The sequence below is a fragment of the Heloderma suspectum genome, chromosome 1, assembly GCF_057233095.1.
Source record: "Heloderma suspectum isolate Gila_16-S chromosome 1, 16-S_ref, whole genome shotgun sequence".
NCBI classification, from domain to species: domain Eukaryota; kingdom Metazoa; phylum Chordata; class Lepidosauria; order Squamata; family Helodermatidae; genus Heloderma; species Heloderma suspectum.
The window spans coordinates 256,757,035-256,778,729 of record NC_139458.1 but is presented as its reverse complement, the minus strand read 5'-3'; the positions used below and the strand labels follow the sequence as shown (position 1 = coordinate 256,778,729).

General features: G+C 43.2%; 1 protein-coding gene across 2 annotated transcripts in view; it reads left to right on the top strand.

The window, feature by feature from the left end:
- The window catches only part of PLCB1 (phospholipase C beta 1), a 703,903-nt gene that overhangs the window by 472,794 nt on the left and 209,414 nt on the right, over positions 1-21,695 (top strand). For both annotated transcript variants that reach the window (XM_084825185.1, XM_084825194.1), the window contains exon 10: positions 16,845-16,991. In XM_084825185.1, coding sequence (XP_084681311.1) covers positions 16,845-16,991 — 147 coding nt within the window. The remainder of the gene's footprint in view (positions 1-16,844; positions 16,992-21,695) is intronic.

The window sequence follows — 21,695 nt, the reverse complement described above, 5'->3', positions numbered from 1 at the left end:
GTGATGTCTCTGCTTCTTACTATGCTGTCTAGGTTTGCCATAGCTTTCCTCCCAAGGAGCAAGCATCTTTTAATTTCATGGCTACAGTCACCATCACCGGTGATCTTGGAGCCTAAGAAAATAAAATCTGTCACTGCTTCCATTTCTTCTCCTTCTATATGCCAGGAAGTGATGGGGCCAGATGCCATGATCTTAGTTTTTTTAATGTTGAGTTTCAAACCAGCTTTTGCACTCTCCTCTTTCACCCTCAACAAGAGGCTCTTTAGATCCTCTTTGCTTTCTGCCATTAGGGTGGTATCGTCTGCATATCTGAGGTTGCTGATAATTCTCCCGGCAATCTTAATTCCGACCTGTGATTCATCCAACCCGACGTTTCTCATGATGTACTCTGCATATAAGTTAAATAAGCAGGGCAACAATATGCAGCCTTGTCGTACTCCTTTCCCACTTTTGAACCAATCCATTGTTCCATGTCCAGTTCTCACTGTTGCTTCTTGACCTTCGTACAGGTTTCTCAGGAGACAGGTAAGGTGGTCTGGTACTCCCATGTCTTTCAGAATTTGCCAGAGTTTGTTGTGATCCACACAATCAAAGGCTTTAGCGTAGTCAATGAAGCAGAAATAGACGTTTTTCTGGAATTCTCTTGCTTTCTCCATGATCCAGCGAATGTTGGCGATTTGATCTCTAGTTCCTCTGCCTCTTCGAAACCCAGCTTGTACTTCCGGTAGTTCTCGGTTCGCATACTGCTGAAGCCTAGCTTGTAGGATTTTGAGCATCACCTTGCTGGCATGTGAAATGAGCGCAATTGTATGGTAGTTTGAACACTCTTTGGCATTGCCCTTCTTTGGAACTGGAATATAAACTGACCTTTTCCAGTCTTGTGGCCACTGTTGAGTGTTCCAAATTTGTTGGCATATTGAGTGCAGCACTTTAACAGCATCGTCTTTTAGGATTTTAAATAGCTCAGCTGGGATACTGTCATCTCTGCTAGCTTTGTTGTTACTAATGCTTCCTAAGGCCCACTTGACTTCACTCTCTAGGATGTCTGGCTCAAGTTCAGTGACCGCACTATCATGGCTATCAGGGACATTCAGACCTTTCCTGTATAGTTCTTCTGTGTATTCTTTCCACCTCTTCTTAATCTCATCTGCTTCTGTGAGGTCCCTGCCTTCTTTGTCCTTTATTATTCCCGTCTTTGCACAAAACATTCCCTTGATATCTCTGATTTTTTTGAAAAGATCTCTAGTCTTTCCCATTCTGTTGTTTTCCTCCATTTCTTTGCATTGTTCATTTAAGAAGGCCTTCTTGTCTCTCCTTGCTGTTCTCTGGAACTCTGCATTCAGTTGGATATACCTTCCCCTTTCTCCCTAGCTTTTCGCTTCCCTTCTTTCCTCAGCTACTTGTAAAGCCTCATCAGACACTTTGCTTTCTTGCATTTCTTTTTCTTTGGGACGGATTGAGTTGCTGCCTCCTGAACAATTTTACGGACCTCCATCCATAGTTCCTCAGGCACTCTGTCTATCAGGTCTAATCCCTGAAATCTATTCCTCACCTCCACTGTATATTCATAAGGGATATGGTTTAGGTCATACCTGAATGGATTAGTGTTTTTCCCTATGTTCTTCAATTTCAGCCAAAATTTTGCAAGAAACAGCTCATGATCTGAGCCACAGTCAGCTCCAGGTCTTGTTTTTACTGACTGTATAGAGCTTCTCCATCTTTGACTGCAAAGGACATAATCCATCTGATTTCGATATCGACTATCTGGCGATGTCCATGTGTAGAGTCGCCTCTTGTGCTGTTGGAAAAGAGTGTTTGCTATGATCAGCATGTTCTCTTGGCAAAACTCTATTAGCCTTTGTCCTGCTTCATTTTGTACACCAAGGCCATGCTTGCCTGTTATCCCAGTTATTTCTTGACTTCCTACTTTAGCATTCCAATCCCCTATGATGAAGAGAACATCTTTTTTTGGTGTGAGTTCTAGAAGGTGTTGTAGGTCTTCATAGAACCGATCAACCTCAGCTTCTTCAGCATCAGTGGTTGGGGCATAGACTTGAATTACTGTGATGTTGAATGGTTTGCCTTGGATTCGTACTGAGATCATTCTGTCGTTTTTGAGATTGTACCCCAGTACCGCTTTTCCCACCCTTTTGTTGACTATGAGTGCTACTCCATTTCTTCCAAGGGATTCTTGCCCACAATAGTAGATATGATGGTCACCTGAATTAAATTCGCCCATGCTTGTCCATTTTAGTTCGCTGATTCCCAAGATGTCGATGTTCAATCTTGCCATCTCATGTTTGACCACCTCCAGCTTACCTTGATTCATTGATCTTACATTCTAGGTTCCTAAACAATATTGTTCTTTACAGCATCGGATTTTCTTTTCACCACCAGACACATCCACAGCTGAGTGTGCTTTCGGCTTTGGCCCAGCCGCTTCACTCTTTCTGGCGCTACTTGGAAATTCCCTCTGCTTTTCCCCAGTAGTATATTGGACACCTTCCGACCTGAGGGGCTCATCTTCCAGCATCATATCTTTTAGCCTTGTGATACGTTCCATGGGGTTTTCTTGGCAAGAATACTGGAGTGGGTTGCCATTTCCTTCTCCAGTGGACCACATTTTGTCAGAACTCTCTGCCACGACTTGTCCGTCTTGGGTGGCCCTGCACAGCATAGCTTATGGCTTCACTGAGTTACGCAAGCCCCTTCCCCACAGCAAGGCAGTGATCCATGAAGGGGAATGTAAAAGGAGTGCGTATGAAATGAGGATATGTATTTTCTGTTGTACTTTTGTGGTTTTAATTTTGTGAACTGCCCAGAGAGCTTCGGCTATTGGGCAGTATAAAAATGAAACAAACAAACAAACAAATAAATAAATAGCAAATCACTGGTTAGTGTTATGCGCGAACTAGGTTTGTTCCCCTTGTGCCTTTGATTGGGTATTGCCAAGGAAAACCGCCATTAAATAAAGCCTATGGCAGGGTTTCTCCCCCCTGCCCCGGTGTCACAGCGCTGAATGATGTATTTGCAGTATTAGTTGGCCAGCAGGGATGCACATCATCAAGATTTTTGCTCCCCGCCCCGAGCTTAAATTGCTACATAGTTTTGCATCCTAGGCTCAGATCAGGCAGGTATGGGCAATGTTAAAACTCATTTTCATTTGCTTTCAGTTTAGTTGTAGTTAATGCAATAACAAATAGTAGATTGACTAATTTAATATTACTCCAGTTCTCTGGGCAGCAAGGAGTTCCAGAGGCACAGCATTTACGCAGTTTTAATTTTCTTTGGAAGGAGGTCATTAGAGGTGTGGCATTTTGTAATATTTGAGTTTATTTGCAAACATACAAGTTGAGCTTGGGACAGATGAACCTGTCAGTTTTGCTTTCTCTCCCACACATAAGGTTCTTCTTCTATCTCCATTTCTTTCCATCTGTTTATGATGAAATTTGTGAATTTAGATAAGTTTTTATTTTTAAAAAATTCTCACCCATCTGGACTGGCTAAATAGGTACAGCTGCTCCCAGCGTGGAGAGGACTAAGTTGTACCTGCCTGCCATGAGATGAGAAGCATGTTGGAAAATAAGATGTGCAAGCCTCATTCAGCATCACAAACGTGGCTGAATACACAGGGATTCAAACTCAGACCTTTAAGAACTAAGCACTCCACCTTGATGGACAGCTGTCAGTTTTGCTTTTGTCCACATTCAAGTTTTTTTTAAAAAAAATCTCAGGTTTTTTTCTACCCTCTTTATGAAGAAATTTGTTAATTTTGGTAATTTCATATCCAGAAATAAACAGAATGAAATTCTCACCCATCCCTACATGGAGCATCGGTGGAGGCACAACTTAACCACCCTGACAGCCAAAGTCCACTGTTGCCACATCAGCATTCTAGAGACTGCTAACTTATGGAGCCCAAACTCAGATCTGTCCCTGGCCCTGTTCACACAATCATGGAGGGGGAAATAAGCCACGGTGGCTTATTTTCCCTGCTGCGTTTGCCAGTTGCATGCCGGGGTGGGGTGGGGGATTTGCATATTTACCCTTGCTGGCACAGCTTTCCATGTTGTGTGAACCCAGCCAGGGTGGTTTGTTGCTATGGTTAACAAGCCACCACAGAACCCTAAAATAACCCATGGGTTCTGGGTGACATGTTAAGCAGAGCAACAAGTCACCCTCACCGCATTCACACGACATGGCAAGATGCACCGGCGAGGGTAATTGCAGAAATCCCCCTGGCATGCACAGTGGGGGAAATCAGCCACCATGGCGTATTTTCCCCACTGTGACTATATGAAGCCCATCTCTGTGTCTTTCTCAACTTGCAGCCTCTCTTCCTAGAGACACCTGGATTACCTCATCCTTAACTGGGAGTGGGGGTAGAAGTCTTCCCCCTTCTCTGATTGGTTTTTCCTTTTCAGAACATTCCAGAATTGTTCTGTATTAAGAAGCAATTATCTAGCCATTAAGTTCCCATAGAAACACATCATTGGAGTATCCCAGTGATTAACCTGTAGTTTCCCTAACAACAGATGTGCCACAAAAGGAAGCCTCCAGCAATATTTCTGGTTCTATTAACCCTGTCTTGTCTACATTCCCAGTTTCCTAACAGCATTAACTAAAACTTTAGGCTTTGCACTGGATGTAGGAAAGCATCTATTTCCAGTTAGGGATAAACAAAGCAGACCACCTGATCAGCATCAGAAAGAGGACAGATTGTAATTTGTGACAATGATACAGGGTTCTGTAATCCAAGGAGAATGGATCTTTTTTGGCGGAGGGAACAGGGGCCTGTATCAAAGAGCATATGTGAGTTCTAAAGGAACATAGGTAAGGCTAAGGCAGTGATTATGAGACTGAGCTACAAATCAAGAAGCCCCCCATTTGAATCTTACTGCTGCCTTGAACTCAGTAGGTCATCTTAGGCAAGCTATTCTCTCTCGGCCTTAGGTCTCCGTCTGCAATATGGGGGCAATATTATATTGTGCGATCTTACAGGATTCTTGTAAGGACTATAACAAGATAATGTATGTGATTGCTCAAACACTATAAAGTGCAACTGAAATGCTAAGCATGCTCACTAAGTCTCATGGCTGGCACTAGTTTTTGAGAGAAGTGAAGGTATTATGCTGGAGTCATCTTTTCCCATGAAGTACAGATTTCTATTATGCAACCATTGTTCCTGGTCAAACAGGTTTTGCATGTGTTAGTGAGTTTGAACTACTCCAAAACTGTTTTCTAGATATGATAGGATAGGGTGTATACTATAGGCAAGGATGCTTCTGTCATATTATCTTTAACATTTGATTGCCATCCCTAAAGGAAGCATCCTGACTGAGTGTGTGGAGTCTTGTGGGATTTGACCAGCAAATATAGTTTGCACAGAGCAGGGAACAAAGAACACCACCCCTTTGATTTATTAGCTCACTGGTGACGCTTGAGGAAAAATAATCATTTTCTGTTTCTCATGATAAAGCACTTACGGCACTATGCAAATGAATTTGAATAGCCAAAGAAGGTTTCTATCAGTTGAATAACAGAGTGAAAACTCTTGTAACAAAAATGGAGTTTTTCTGTTCCTATTGTATCCCTGGATCCTCATATCCAGCAGAACATTCACACTGTTTTTTGGTATAATGAAATATACAGTGCCAGTGATATTTGCTTCTTGCTTCAGCGGTAATGAAAATCCCAGTTTGTTTAGTTTGCAAAGTCCATTGGTATTCTGCCGGTGGACACTTTTAACAAAAAGAAAACAGTTACAGTGTTTCAGAATGACACTTTTCTGGTTCTAATTTCGTAGCATCAGCAAGTTGGACATTGGCTAAGATTAACAGGGGAAGCTAGTCCTTTAAAATATTCTTTTTAACATTCTGATCAGAATGTTGGGAATAATTGTTCCTACTTCACAGCCAGGGAAATTAGACATGGGAGCCAATGGCCAAGCTGCTTGGAGATGATGGGAGTTGTATTCCAATATATTTGAAGAACATCAGGTTTGGGAAGGCTGTTTAAGGTCTATCTTCCACTATTATCCAATTGCGCAGTCTATCAAGGTGATATTTTAAAAACTAAATGTTGTTTGGAATTTGGTAGTGTGCTATTTTGGGATTGATGTACTGTGCTATTTTGGGGATTGTCATACAATTAATAAATGCCACCAATCTTCATATTTTAAGAAAGCCATGCTTGCTGTCCATCATTAGAGAAGGTTCTATGGCCCACGTTGCTCAGAATGTAGAAATACTTATTCTTAAAATATATATTCTCAGAGTAAATATTCATAAAATAAGCTACATTTCTGTTAATTATAAGAATTCATATCAGTTGAGCAGGTCAGAGGGGTAACTCACCAGCCATGTTGTGCAACACAGCAAACCATTCATTCTTCTGCATTCCAGGTGATATAGAAGTAAGCCAAAAATAAATAACTTTGATGGAGAGCCTAATTCTAGAACTGTGTACATAAGTGTTTGCAAAGTAATAATAAGAATAGAAAGTGTTGGGACTGGCCCATGACATTTGCTGCCTGAAGTGGAGAACCAAATAGTGTGTATACATACCCTTCAAGGAGCATAGAACTCAAAGCCAGCAAAGTTATTTTGGAACCTAAGGCAAAAAATCCCACCAGTCTTCTCCCCCCCCCCCCCCCCGGCAGCAAAAATTCAACAAAAATAAGTAACAATTTGCTACCTTTTCATGACACCCTAAATCAGCTGCCTGTGCCTTCTGTCTGATCCAGCATGGCTCTTCTTATGTTCTTATGCCTAATGGTAGGGCTGGTCATGTATAGATATATAATCAGATATATAACAGAAAGGTCCCACAGTGTACACATTTGCTTTTTTCCCCTAATACTTTTTATTCTACTTTTATCTTTATAAATGAACCAAAGAACACCAACAACATAATAATCTTCTATAGTTTCCAACATTATAGTATTCTTAAGAGGACCCATCAATAATGAAATAAAGAAAAAAAGAGAGGAAGAGAGGACATAATATAAAAAGGAGAGAGAAGGGCAAAGGGGAAGGAAACAGAAAAAAAGAAAAAAATGCAAAAACAGAGGAAAACAAAGCAAAATATAAACAGAAGTTTACATAACAAACTTAAATTTAAACTACATTACACATAAATTTCAAATATCACTCTACTTAAAGATTATACCAATCTTACAGGTCAATACAGCATAAGTAATCAATTTCAATATTGTATCTCTAGGCTTATAACAAAGAAGCAAGCTTAGAATTCATTTCCATTGGCCATATCATGCCTTTTAGCTACTATAGTATATAATGATAAAGCTTAAGAACAACCAGCCAAAAATATTTACTAATCCTAGTATCATAATATTGATAATATTGATAATAATAATTAAAAAGAAAAGAAAGATTATAAAGGATAAAAAAGAACAAAAAAGAACAATCACTAATATATTTTATACTATCTATATTTTAGATAGTATTATTTCTAAATATATAAATGAGTGTGTACATTTCTGTACACCCTCACACAGAAGATTTAAATACAGTCTATCATATCCATTTTAGAAGAGGAGGAGGAGGAGGAGGAGGAGGAGGAGGAAAAGGATAAAAGAAAAAGAACAGATATACATAATCAGCTATCTCTGGCCTAGCCTGAATCTTGCAGATTAAACATAGCCAATTGACAAAACATGTTTGTGAATTCCAGTTCATGGAGCTGGAGCAGAAGTCTCGCATGTTTTTCCGATTAGCCATGCCTCCACCATTTGGTGATTTAGAAACTTCTTCATCTGACCTTCAGAGAAAATGCAAAACGTAGCAGGATATTTTAAATGATATTGTAGATTCATTTGTTTTGCCAGATTTCTCGCCTTGGTAAATAGCCTTCTTTTATCAACAACGTCTTTGGTGTAATCCGGAAATAACCTAACTCTAGCTCATTTTGATCCCCAAAAAAGATTTCTCCCCTGTCTTGCCAAGCATAGAATATGACTTTTTTTGGAGATCCTTGCAAATTGAACTATAATTGTATAATCACTCCCTTTAGCATTTGGCACACGGAATTAGGGATGGTGGAGAATTTCTCCACGAATCTTCGGGAGGCCAAGTGCCGACGCATTCGGCCCCCTGAAAGTGTTGGGGAAATTCTCCGCCAGCCCCCCGCCCTCCCCCGGGATGGGACTTACCTTTGGCGAATGTCCCTCTCAGCGGTGGGTCCCGGCGGCGGTTCGGCGGCGGTTCAGCGGGGGCAGGGGCGGCGGCCGGTCTCCCGACCGGCTGCCGCCGCCGCCATTACAAAATAAAAAAGTACAGTAAAAATACACACGCACACACCCGTGATAGGCTACATGATGATTTATGTAGCCTATCACGGCTAGATTTCCAAAGTCAGCCGTGATAGGCTACGTAAATCGTCACGTAGCCTATCACGGGTGACTTTGGAGGAAAAAAAAAGCGTGTACGCAAATGGCGGCTCCCATGGGGACCGCCATTTGCGTTCCTTATTTGGACAGGGGTAGTCTACGTAAATCTTTACACAGACTACGGCGAAAATAAGGGAACACTATTTGCGTTGCCCTTATTTTCGCCGTAGTCTACATAAATCTTTATGTAGACTAGACGTGCCAAAATAAGGAACGCAAATGGTGCAAATCATTACGTAGCCTATCACGGGTGTGTGTTTTTTGTTTTTTGTTTACTTTTTTTTTCACGGCCGGGGAGATGGGGCGCTCCTCCCCAGCCTGAATTTCGCTGGCGAGGGATGGGGCGCCTCCCCCCCGGCCTGAATTTCGGCCGGGCGAGGCGGGGCGCCTCCCCCCCTCGCCTGAACTTCGGGGGGAGAAGCGAAGCGCCTCCTCCCACCACGAAGCAAGCTGCGGGACAAGGTAAGTCCCTTTTGTCCATCTCTACACGGAATGTATACTCAATGTCAAGTACATAATCAGATGACAAAGAAAGTATCTCATGCAGGAGCTTATCTACAAAAGGAAACAAATTTATATCCGTAGATAGATCTTTGATACCAATAATACGCACGTTTGCTCTACGTGTGAAAGCCTCTGGTTGTGAGATTCTAGGGATGTACGAAAGTCACTTACCTTTTCGCAGGGGTGATTCACGGTGGGGGGAGGTGATCCGCATCTCCCCCCGAAATCCTAACCCGGCCGGCTCCGCTCCTCAGCAACTCCGCAGAGCCACTGGCCAGGTGTGTTCTCAGGCGTCTGGAGCCTGCAGACACAAATGGCGGCAGCTACAGTGGCTGACATTTGCGTTCATGTTTTTGGCCGTGATAGGCTATGTAAATATTTATGTAGCCTATCACAGCAAAAAAAAAACAGGGGCGCAAATGGTGTAGAGGCCGCCATTTGCGCCCCTGTTCTTTTGCCGTGATAGGCTACGTAAATATTTACTTAGCCTGTCATGGCCTCCGCAGGGATGCAAATGGCGTCCCTGCATTAGCCATGATAGGCTACGTAAGTATTTACATAGCCTATCACAGCCTAAATGGAGAAGCGAATGGCGGCCGCAAGCTGCGCAAATGGCACCAGGTAAGTGCTCTGTTTCGCACGCCTTTTGCGGGGTGGTGAGGCGGGGGGCTTCGTTCTGCCACAGATTTCAGGCACTGAGATCCGTGGCAGAATTCTCTGACATCCCTTTGAGATTCTTGCAGAAAAATTATTATGAAGATCTTTCGAGACTGTTACCTGCGCTGCCACTTGATCTTGCAGCTCATTAACCTTTGCCTCCATTTTTTGCCAAGAGTTGTTAATTAAATCCACAGCCCCTTGCAGGGTGGGGATGGAATTTTGGATTGTATCCAGTTTCTTAGCCTGTTCAGCAAATTGCAAAGACAAAGTTTTTATCAAAGCAAGTAACTCCTCTGTATTTTCATCACTTCTTGAAGCCTTTGCCAAGGGAGGTGTGGGAGGGGTCAACGGCACTTTTCTCCTCCTTGGCATTGCCATCCTTCTTTTTAAACAAATCTTGTAGGTCCTCGAATATTGCTGTTATTCCTTAGTCCATAAACACTAAAAACTACATTGGAGCACATCAGCCCTGATTCCTCCTAATTAGATAGGAGTTTTCAAAACAACTTTCAGCGGTGATTAAGCTCTGGCAGATTTGCCTCGGAGGCGAGACCCTCTGCTGAGTCGCAGAAAGAGCTACCCTTCCAGCGCTGCCACTTGATCTTGCAGCTCATTAACCTTTGCCTCCATTTTTTGCCAAAAGTTGTTAATTAAATCCACAGCCCCTTGCAGGGTGGTGATGGAATTTTGGATTGTATCCAGTCTGTTCCAGGGCTTCATCCAGATGCTGCTCTTGCTTCCCCCTTTCATTCCAGGGGAAGATGAAAAGGTTTTTCAACCTTTTAAAAGCTGTTTGGGATAGTGTCCCACCACGGAAACGCCGCAGAATGCCACCAGGGCGACATTGGCTCCGACTGGAAGTCCAATGATCCTAAGTGTACACATTTGCATAAATATTCTTTAAGACAGTGTAGGTAGTCTCAGTTAACTGTTAATTTTAATATTTGTTATCTAATACTTCATTAGGTTATATTCAGAGAAGCAACAGATACCAACAATTTTTTTAAAAACTTGCAAAACCATGGAAGTTAATAATCATATAAACATATAATTAAATGTCCATGATGTTTTTGATGATGTTTGTGTGAATGTCTCATTCAGAAGAAGGAACAGCTTCTACATTCTCTATAAATAAGGATGGCAAATTTGTAATTGCATTTTCGTCACTTTTAATACAAAATATTTTATACATTCCCTATTGAAAAAAATACTGCAACTTCCAGTGCTTACAAGAGAAGAGGAAGAAAGTTAATCTACTCAACACTCGGGCTTGGAAGCAGCCTAATCAAATTTGTGAATTAGACTGATCTAAAGAAATAAAGATCAACTGGTTAGTTTGCCTTTAATTGTGCCAGAAACCATTATCTAAAATTGTGTTACATATCTTCTCTGAAAGATGGTAAAGCCTCCAACACTTGCTTGAAGCAATTTTTAATTCCATTCTCCACTTAAGTAGGTGGATGGGTTTTTGTTTTGTTTTTGTTTAAACACTTAGATCTTGTAGATGGTAGCTAGCCTATATTAGAGTGATTTTGTAGAGATTGCTTTCTTTGTAAGGAAGTAAACAAAGCTCAACATTTTCATGTTCCACCATACTGAAAATTCTGTTTTCTAAAAGCCATATGCAACAAGTCAAGTTTATTTCTTAGGGATGTATGTGCACTCTTTGCACCATGGCACCAGGATCATGAAACCTAGACACCTGATGTCTGATGCATACTAAGGGGACGATAGAGGTGTACACCTCATGGTTATTTGGTTTTTTAAAACTTAACCATTTAAATCAATTTAAATGTGTCTGTATGTTTGAAGCCCACAGTACATCCTTAGTCACTAGATGGCAGACTTCCCTAACACAGAATTTTGCAGTCAGTGTGGTTAGGGATGGTGCAGGCACCCGATTCTGTCCGGGAATGCGGCGGAACCGCCCCTGACTGCACCCCCAACCCTGTTCACTGAGCCCCTGCCCTGCTTGCCTCCTGCTTGGCAAATGGCCTGTACTCACCCTGGCAGCCTCATCGAGCTTCACAGTTGCCGTTTTTTGAGAAATAAAATGGCAATCACAAAAATGCTCATATTTGTGCATGTGTGAAAATGTGCATTTTTATAAATGCACATCTTTGCATAGGTGAAATGCACGCGAATGCACGTATCTGCATGCGCCGAAATGTGAATTTTTGCAAAATGCACATTTTCACGCATGTGCAAATACGCACACTTTGCGATCGTCGTTTTATTTTTTTTTTTAATTGTGACGGCGGAGCTCAATGAGGCCACTGAGGTGAGTGCAGGCTGCTTGCTGAGTGTGAAAGGGGCTCAAGCCTGGCCTGGGGAGCAGTGAGCGCAGGGGCAGGGGCTGGGCGGTTGCCCGGATAACCCAGATGGGGGTGGGTTCACACATCCCTAAATACAGTTTGAAGCCAGGGGGGATTCATCCATTATATGCCTACCTGTTGCTGTGGGGCAGCCCTCCCTCAGCAGAATGGAGTGGGCAGACTCCTCCCTCAGGTTGTTATTGGGGTACACCACAGCAGGGGCCATGACTAGGGTTGCCATTAAGCATGGCTTCATTCTAACAGGCTGGGCACAATGCCTCCAGCTCTGACATCAGTGTAACTTTGCTTGAAGGCTTCCCTCTATCAAACTAATGACTATTCCAACCCATGCAAAGCCAGATCCATTTGCTAGCTTATAATATCAGATTTAATAAAAGATAAGACCTGTGGAGAATTACCTTAAAATTTTCTCCCTGACCCCGCATAATTCAGTTAATTTTTTTTTTAGTACTGTTGACTGAATGCCTGGAAAGAAGCCAATTGGAGTTGTCAGAAATTCTATTAATAATATGAGCATATGGTGGTCATTAGGATTTCAGTATTGTCACTGAGAACGTCGTAATCTGCAGATGTTACTGGAATCATAATAGTGCATTAGATCTGCACTACAATTGACAGTGGTTCATCATGTATTTCGAGGAATGTTTCTTTTCCTTTTAAAGGGGAGTGTAAAAAGCTATCTGAGAACTTCCCCAGTAGGTTGATTATCTTCTGTTGGCAGCTGAAATATAATATTTATTACATGAAAGCTAATCGGGGACTTCAGAAGCAACCAGACATCCCATGTGAGTTGGTAATATGATGGTAATGCTTGGGAAGAAGTCGCCCCAACATACTTAATCACTAAAACTTCAGTATGAGAATTTGTTAGGATTATTCATCACTATACATGATCATTAGTGTTCCTTTTATATCACACACATGCGTGGGAAGTTCCTCCATTTTATTCCACCATCCTGAGTGGTATTTATCAAAGGACCTTGATGAAGACATCAGGTGTTCCCGTTCTGCAATCAAACCCTCATCTTTTGTGACATTTGCAGCACTGAGAAATCAGCTGCTTAATTGCAACTGAGGAAAACACAGCAGAGTAAAGAGTGGTGGACTTAGATAAAAATGACAGTTATCCTCTGAATACCCTAAAAGGTACCACAGTGTAAGTGTATAACACAGCAGTGTTCAGCTCTTGTGGTTCACACTCTTCTCCTCTTCAGCATTGGGAGAATTAAGCTGAGTTTATAGATGACACAGTGTGATGGTAGAAGTGAACACCAAGCCTGTAGAATTGACTGTACCTTTTCAGAGACCACAAGTGTCAGGGGGAGTATCATGTTTAATGCTTGCCCATGTAAAAGCTCCCAGCCAATAGAAATCTAGCACGCCCATGAGGAAAGTTCTAGCACACCGCTTTGCCAGCTTTGTTAGGTTTCTATTTACATGGAATGTATAAACATAGGGAAAAAATCAGTAATGTGACCCTTACCAACAGCCTGTAGTGGTGCAGGTTCTACTACCAGGTTCTTCATCATGTGTAGATCAACTCTCTGTTGAAGTCCCATTACAAAATGGGGGATTGTAATTATGGCCTACTGAGGGCAGCCACAATTTTGTGAAGGGGTATAGGCATTTCTTCCAAAGATGACTTGACATACTGTAGGTCCTGAGTACGTTTCTCTTACACATTCCCTTCCTTCCTGCCTTCCCAGTTCTCCCTTCCATGCACATATTTGTTCGTACACATGCATTCTTCTAGGAACTCCACGGTTCATCCTCAGGCTCTCATACACTGGCACGATCCCTATTGTCTTTTACTCAGTCCTCCACTCAGCCCCACACACCCCACCCCTCCCCACCCTCATGCACACTCTCTTGCCTTCTCCCTCTTTAGTCATCTCCAGTGCTTCTCTAATAGCACTTGTAAAACCTGGACTGATCACACTCTTTGCTCTGCTCATACTAATTTGCCCACTTGCCATTCTTGCCTGTGCACAGCCAGGTTGAATTTTGCATAGGGGTGCACGAAAGTCACTTACCTGGTCTCGCAGCTTGCTTCGCGGTGGGGGGGAGGCGCTTTGCTGCTCCCCCTGAAGTTCAGGCCGGGGGGGGAGGCTTCCCTCCTCGCCCGGCCGAAATTCAGGCCGGGGGGGAGGCTTCCCGCCTCGCCCGGCCACGAAATAAAAAGTTAAAAAAAAAATGCCCCCGTGATAGGCTACGTGACGATTTACGTAAGCTATCACGGCTAGATCTGCAAAGTCAGCCGTGATAGGCTACGTAAATCGTCACGTAGCCTATCACGGGTGACTTAAAAAAAAAAAAAAAGCGCGTACGCAAATGGCGGCCCCCATAGGGAGCCGCCATTCACGTTCCTTATTTGGTCGCTGTAGTCTACGTAAATCTTTATGTAGACTATGGCGAAAATAAGGGCAACGCAAATAGCGTTGCCCTTATTTTCGCCGTAGTCTACGTAATCTTTACGTAGACTACAGCGACCAAATAAGGAACGTGAATGGTGGCTCCCTATGGGGGCCGCCATTTGCGTACGCGCTTTTTTTTTTTTTTTAAGTCACCCGTGATAGGCTACGTGACGATTTACGTAGCCTATCACGGCTGACTTTGCAGATCTAGCCGTGATAGCTTACGTAAATCGTCACGTAGCCTATCACGGGGGTGTTGGGTTTTTTTTTACTTTTCTTGGAATGGCGGCAGCGGCAGGCGGTCAAAAAACCAGCTGCCGCCCCCGCCCCTGACTAAGACCTGCCGAACCGCCACCGGGACCCGCCGCCGGGAGGGACATTCGTGAAAGGTAAGTCCCATCCCGGGGGGGGGCGGGGGGGTGGAGAATTTCTCCCCGAAACTACTTCGGGGGGCTGAATACGTTGGCACTCGGCCCCCCAAAGTTTCGGGGAGAAATTCTCCCCCATCCCTAAAAATACATGTAAAATAAATAAAGCTAAAAAAACTACCCCATGTTAATTTTGTGTCCCAATGCAACATAGGTATTTGATCTGAAATACTTGGGGGAGAAAATTAAAGCACACTTAATGTGATTGAAATGTTATATTATGTAGACATTTTTGTTGGAATAGTTGTAAAAATATTAAGGACAATAGCATGCACTTCCCTTACATTGTTTAAATGTAAGAAACAAACAAAGGTGCTGAAAACCATTGACACTACTTCAGCCTTCCCCAACCTGGTGCTCTCCAGATATTTTGGATTACAGCTCCCAGTATCCTTCAGTCAGCATGGCTGACTGGGGATGCTGGGAGTTGTAGTCCAACACATCTGGAGCATGCCAGGTTGCAGAAGGATGCACTAATTAATTTTAGCAACCCAAAGAAGTGTGTATGATATGCTGACAACTACTCATCTGTTTCAACAGAATCTGACTCTGTTCTACTGACATTATTGGGGAACCTTCAGTTTCATTGTCACAGCTTATTATTTCCATTTCACTCTGAGACACATGTATTTCACTGATGTATATGTATTCTCTCGCATACTTGCGAGGCATAATCGCCTGAAAAAACACACATTAATTACAACTTTAATGGCGCAAGCCTATGGCCGCTAGTCAGCGGCTAGACGGCCATAGGATTGGTTGGTTTTGGGGAACTGACCATGGAGCCCACGCTCCTAGGTCAGTTCCCGGAGAACCCTCTCCCCCGCTGCCTCGTAGGCAGTGTAGATCATCCCCAGGCTCTGTGCTCATAAGAGCAGTGTGGAGCAGGGCAAAAGGGGGTGGTCCAGGGGGTGAGGACTGCATAAGTGCCAGTACAATGCTTCCTATGTGTCATTTAGCCTACCCTCCCAAGGAGACAATCCCCTCTGCGCTCCTCCCACCATGCATTGTATAGGCGGTCACCTCTGAGTTCACCTCCATGTAGGATTGCTCCCTCCAACTGCCAAGCTTGTCTAGTATTGTGTTTGCAATTGGCAGCCATTCATTGTTACTAATGAGCTTATAAAATGGAAAATCTTCCACAAAAAAATAAAACACTGGAAATTTTTCCAGAAAGTGTTTGTTCTGGAAAGTTTTCTGCCCCACATCACTAGTCTTACCAGGGAGCGTGGAGGCGGGGGGGGGGCTTTTAATGGCCAAGGGTGTTACTTCAGTTGTGAAGCACACAGCTAACATTGATCTTCTCTTTCCCCTGCTATTCCATGCTTTACAGCTGCTTCTACATTCCTCATATGTTGGAGCAAAATGGCAATAAAACCCTTTGCCAACCCTGATGAAAAAGGAAATACTCTGAGCATATGCACTCAAGTCATCATGGCACCATCTCAACTACAGGAATAAAAACAAGTTTGCCAGTCAACCCATTTGCTACTGCCCCATCACCTGCTGCTCTCTGGGTAGTCACTTCAGAGCCCCAGGACTGTCAGGCTCTGCATTTTGGTCCCAAGGTCCAAACTAATTGCACCTAGGGATGTGTGAACCCACCCTGGTCCAGGTTCTCTGGGCGCCTGCCCAGCCTCTGTCCCCACTCGATAGTTCCTGGACTATGCTTGAGTTCCACACGTGATGAGCAGCCCACACTCACCCCGGCGGCCTTGTTGAGCTCCGTGGTCACTATTTTTTGAAAAATAAAATGGTGTCCACAAAATGCACATATTTGTGTATACAGAAATGCGTACTTTGCGCATGAGCATCTTTGCACATGCACAAAAATGCACATTTTGCAAAATGTGCCATTTTCACGCACATGCAAATATGCACATATGCATATGCACATATGCACCTCAGTTAAGGTTTTAGATCACCGAATGGGTAAATTTTTTTACAATCATAGAATCAAGGCTGCTGCTAATACGATAAATAATTTACTGTGTTGCACTCCAGGAATGAGCTTCAATCCAAATGAACCCATACACTGCAAGCAGAGTGCTTGGAGCTAAATAATGTGTGTCTTGAATTTCTTTTCTTCCAGGGCAGATTTCAGTGGATGGATTTATGAGATACTTGAGTGGAGAGGAAAATGGAGTGGTTCCACCTGAAAAACTGGATTTGAATGAAGATATGAGCCAGCCTCTGTCTCACTATCTTATCAATTCCTCACACAACACCTACCTCACAGGTGAAGTATGAAAAAAAAGAGTTGTTTAGACTGGTTAAACAACATTGAGTTCCTGTAATAATATGAAATGTGTTTATACTCACAAAAAGCTGGGTGGGTAAGGAGAATAGGTCCCTTGAAAGGTGGACATCTCGTGATACCCATGTCTTTGTTGTTGTCAGCTTCCTCACTCTTTGCGCAGTGTTAGTGGTGAGCAAGCTCCCTCGGGACTCTATTGAGAATGAGCCCAGTTCAAGCTAGTTAACATTGGCCTGATTTAGGGCTGTATGAAAATCTCATTCCCGTTCACAAATCGTGCACACATGCCTTGTTCATGACCTTGAACATGAATGCAACTCACAGGATTTGTTTTGCAATTTTCCAAACTTGTGTTCACATTTGAAGTGCACACTTGCTAGGGATGGTGGAGAATTTCTCCACGAATCTTCGGGAGGCTGAGTGCCGAGGCATTCGGCCCCCCGAAAGTGTTGGAGAAATTCTCCGCCGGCCCCCCACCCCCTCCCGGGATGGGACTTACCATGGACGAATGTCCCTCTTGGTGGCGGGTCCCGGCGGCGGTTCGGCGGCGGTTCATCGGGGGCGGGGGCGGCGGCCGGTCTCCCGGCCGGCTGCCGCCGCCGCCATTACAAAATAAAAAAGTAAACAAAAAACACACAAACCCGTGATACGTTATGTGACGATTTACGTAGCCTATCACGGCTAGATTTCCAAAGTCAGCCATGATAGGCTACGTAAATCGTCACGTAGCCTATCATGGGTGACTTTGGGGGAAAAAAAAAGCGCGTACGCAAATGGCGGCGGCCCATGGGCGCCGCCATTTGCATTCCTTATTTTGGCACGTCTAGTCTACCTAAAGATTTATGTAGACTACGGCAAAAATAAGGGCAACGCAAATAGTGTTCCCTTATTTTCGCCGTAGTCTACGTAAATCTTTACGTAGACTAGACGTGCCAAAATAAGGAACGCAAATGGTGGCGCCCATGGGCCGCCGCCATTTGTGTACGCGCTTTTTTTTCCCCCCAAAGTCACCCGTGATAGGCTACGTGACGATTAACGTAGCCTATCACGGCTGACTTTGGAAATCTAGCCGTGATAGGCTACGTTAATCGTTACGTAGCCTATCACGGGGGTTTTGGGTTTTTTTTCACTTTTTCTTTCGCTGCCGGGGAGACGGGGCGCTTCTCCCCGGCCTGAATTTTGGCCGGGCAAGGTGGGGCGCCTCCCCCCCAGGCCTGAATTTCAGCCGGGCGAGGCGGGGCGCCTCCCCCCCCTCGCCTGAACTTCGGAGGGAAAAGCAAAGCGCCTCCCCCCCACCGCGAATCACCCCTGCGAAAAGGTAAGTGACTTTCGTACATCCCTAACACTTGCACAAGCATGAACTTCTGAAAATGAGCACATGCACATATGTGCACTTGTACAAGTACACATATGCACATTTTTGGAAGTGCACGTTCGCACAAATCCCCCCCCCCCATCCGTATTTTCACACATAGGCCTATGAGGGGAAATGTGCATTTTTGGTCGGGGAAAAGTTGTACATTTTAAAATGCATATTTTTCCATTGAGGAAAAATGTGTGCTTTTTAAAATGCACATTTTTTTCAGTTGAAAAAATGCACTCATGTTCAGGAATGCAAACAAAGTGAAACGAGCTTCAAGGAAGAATTCATTCAGCACAACTCAATGAACTTGAACATTGCATGTTTGCCCACCCCTAGCTTGAATCAACCTCGGCCTGAATTAACTCACTGAGACTTGGCCCTGTTTCACATAGAGCCTGGGGCAATTCCTACTACCTGTCTTTCCTTTTCCAAGCTTATCCTTGGAGGAGGTGATGGTGTCAGGGAGGTCTCAATTCCTTTGCTGGAATATAGTTCCCAGTGCTTCCTAGTTCAGTTGGGAGGCATTAGGTCTATATTTCCTGCGATTCCTCACTAAGTTGAACTTGTTATGAATTAAGCCTGACGTTTAGAGGAGTTAGTAGGTAAGGGGCTCATTGAGTATCCTTGGGATTCCAATTCCAACCGTCCCCCCATTACACGAACCTTACCATCCTTATTCAGAATGCAGCAGCAGTCTGAGCAAGTAGAAATGTGGATGAACCCATTTTCCACTAAGCCAGTAGTGGTGTGACTGGGTTTTCTCAGCTTGGACAGGTAGAGAGAGAAGTCTCACTTAGCACAAGCTTGTCCAAGCTATCTTTATTGTTGCTTTACAGTAAATGAAAAGGCAGTCCTGAAGAGTGAGTGTTTGAATTCTCCTTTTGTTCCAATTTGCATAGATCAGCTTTGTCTTTTAGTCTGGTGAGAATATGACCAATAGATTCTTGGCTTGCATTTATATATTTTATTTATTTATTACATTTCCAATCCACCCCATAACTAATGCTCTCTGAGCAGATTACAAGCCGTTAAAAGACTAAAGTGCCATTGAACAGTTAAAAATATAAAATGCAATATTTACAATAGCCTTTACAATTGTAAATATTTTACTAAAATTTAAAAGAATCAAATACAATGCAATGCACAACAAATAGCACAGGACTCAGTAAAACAGTCATAAAGTGTAGGACCACATATAAGGTATTGTTGCAGTATGGTTCAAGATAGATCCTTTTTTGTCAGGTTAAACAAGGGTAGAAAACGTGTAGGCCCAAACATGTGGTGGGCCAGAACTCCCATCATCCCTAGTCATCATAGCCAATAGTGAGGGATGATGGGAGTTGTAGGCTAAAACATCCAGAAGGCTAGAAGTTGCCCATTCCTGGATGAAAGGTTAGGCTATGGGTTTTGATGTATATTCAAGAAAGTAATGCTTGGGTATTTCTGATTATTATATTTTTTGCTTACTAATCTTTTCGTGCCCGTTATAAAATCGATAGACTGAAATGGTCAAGTTTTTTCCTGGGTGTATCATTTCAGGCTGTATGTGGGGAGTTTCATATTTGAATGCCCCCCCCCCCCAGTGCACACAGCAAAAGAGCATGTCAGGAAGCCTCTATTTTCTGGATTGTGACATTTATTCCTATCATTGGGGGGGCGGGGACACCAAATGACTTCCATCTCTGTGTGGAGGGATGTGTTTGTCAGTCATTTTGACCTTTTTTGTCTGATGTGAAAATATATAGGTGAGCACTGGATTCAAGCAGGCAGTGTTAAATTGTAATTACAAAAACTACATTATTGAAGGGCTTTTTAAAAAATTCAAATGGTTGGTCTTGAAAGCAATAACTATTGCTGCTAAATTCAAGCTCCATATGGAAGATGGCAATAGTATGATTTGCTGTTGCATTCAGGATAATACCAATAATTAGGGAGCAAGGTTGTTATTTTCTATGTAACTCAAACATAGTAGTTAGAAAGACATTTCTCAGATCATCCCTTTCGTATATAATGACAGACATTTTTCATGTATTACATGGTACAAGCCAGTTTATAATGTCATACGTCTAGATGTTCACATTAAACCAAAGTGAACAGCAGCAGGAAATGTCAGAAAAGGTATTGGCTATGACTGCATATTTCATAAATAAAATAGTCTGGGTGGACTATTTCAATGTTGATTGTGTCATGGTGGGCACTAGGTCTGATAATAAAAGACAACAATGGTTTAGGTGGGTTTTTTGCAAGTTACAACTTGTTTTGCAAGTTCAGCTGCAATACCCACTTACTTGAGGGTAAGGCCATAAAAATTGCCTAGCTCAATCAGGCCAGAGGTCCACCTAGCCCAGCATTCTGTTTCCAGTAGAAGCCCGAAGAATTCCCTTGTAATCAGGGAATGTTAGAGACAAAATATCCTCTCCTCTGCATCTACTCCTCAGAGGTATACTGCTGCTGAACACAAAGATTCTATTTAGTTAATATGACTAGTGATTGTTGATGCATCCAGCCTTCACAAATATGTAATCCCTTTTCATTCTATCCAGACCAGTGGCCAGTGTCATATCTTTTGGTAATTATGTCAAGAAAGCCTTTTGTCTAAACTGAATCTACTGCCAACTAGTTTCATTCTTATATTGTGAGAGGGACAAATAAATGTGGCTCTGTCTACCCCATTTCATAAATGCGTAGACCTCTATTATATTCACCCACTTAGAAAGTTGACAGCTACACTTAAAAAGGCCAAACACTTAAAAAGGCCAAAGCACACATTGTAATCAACACACTTTAAAAAAAACCCATGCTTCAGTTGGCCAATTTTATTTTGAAGAAAAAGCAGTTATGAGTCCCCTATCTGGAATCTGCTCCCAATCTGGATCAGGGCCGACGCTGGCTTCCTGCCAAAATTACTCTCCCCTGGGCTGTTACTTATCTCCAAAGCATTGTTTATTGCAAGCTGCATGAAAGAGCAGCCAGGGGAGGAGCAATTTTTGGCAGGTAACTGTGGGGCCCCCTGATCCAGATCAGGAGCATATTCTGTATCGGGAACACACTCTGGCTTTGTCTTCAAAATAAAAATGGCTGGTTGAAGCAGGAATGGTCAGGACAGAAGGCAAAGGTCAAAGCACAGGCAGGCCGTCAGACAAGTGGGGTCAGGCTAAGGCAAAAGTGGCCAAGACAGCAGGCAGAGGTCAATACACAGTGAGGGAGTCAGATACATTACATGGTCCAGAAGTAGAGTCAAGAAGGAGTCCAAGGATCAGTAGCACAGGGCATCAATCACAGGGCAAGATCCAGGAAGCAAGATAGACCACACAGGAGGTGAA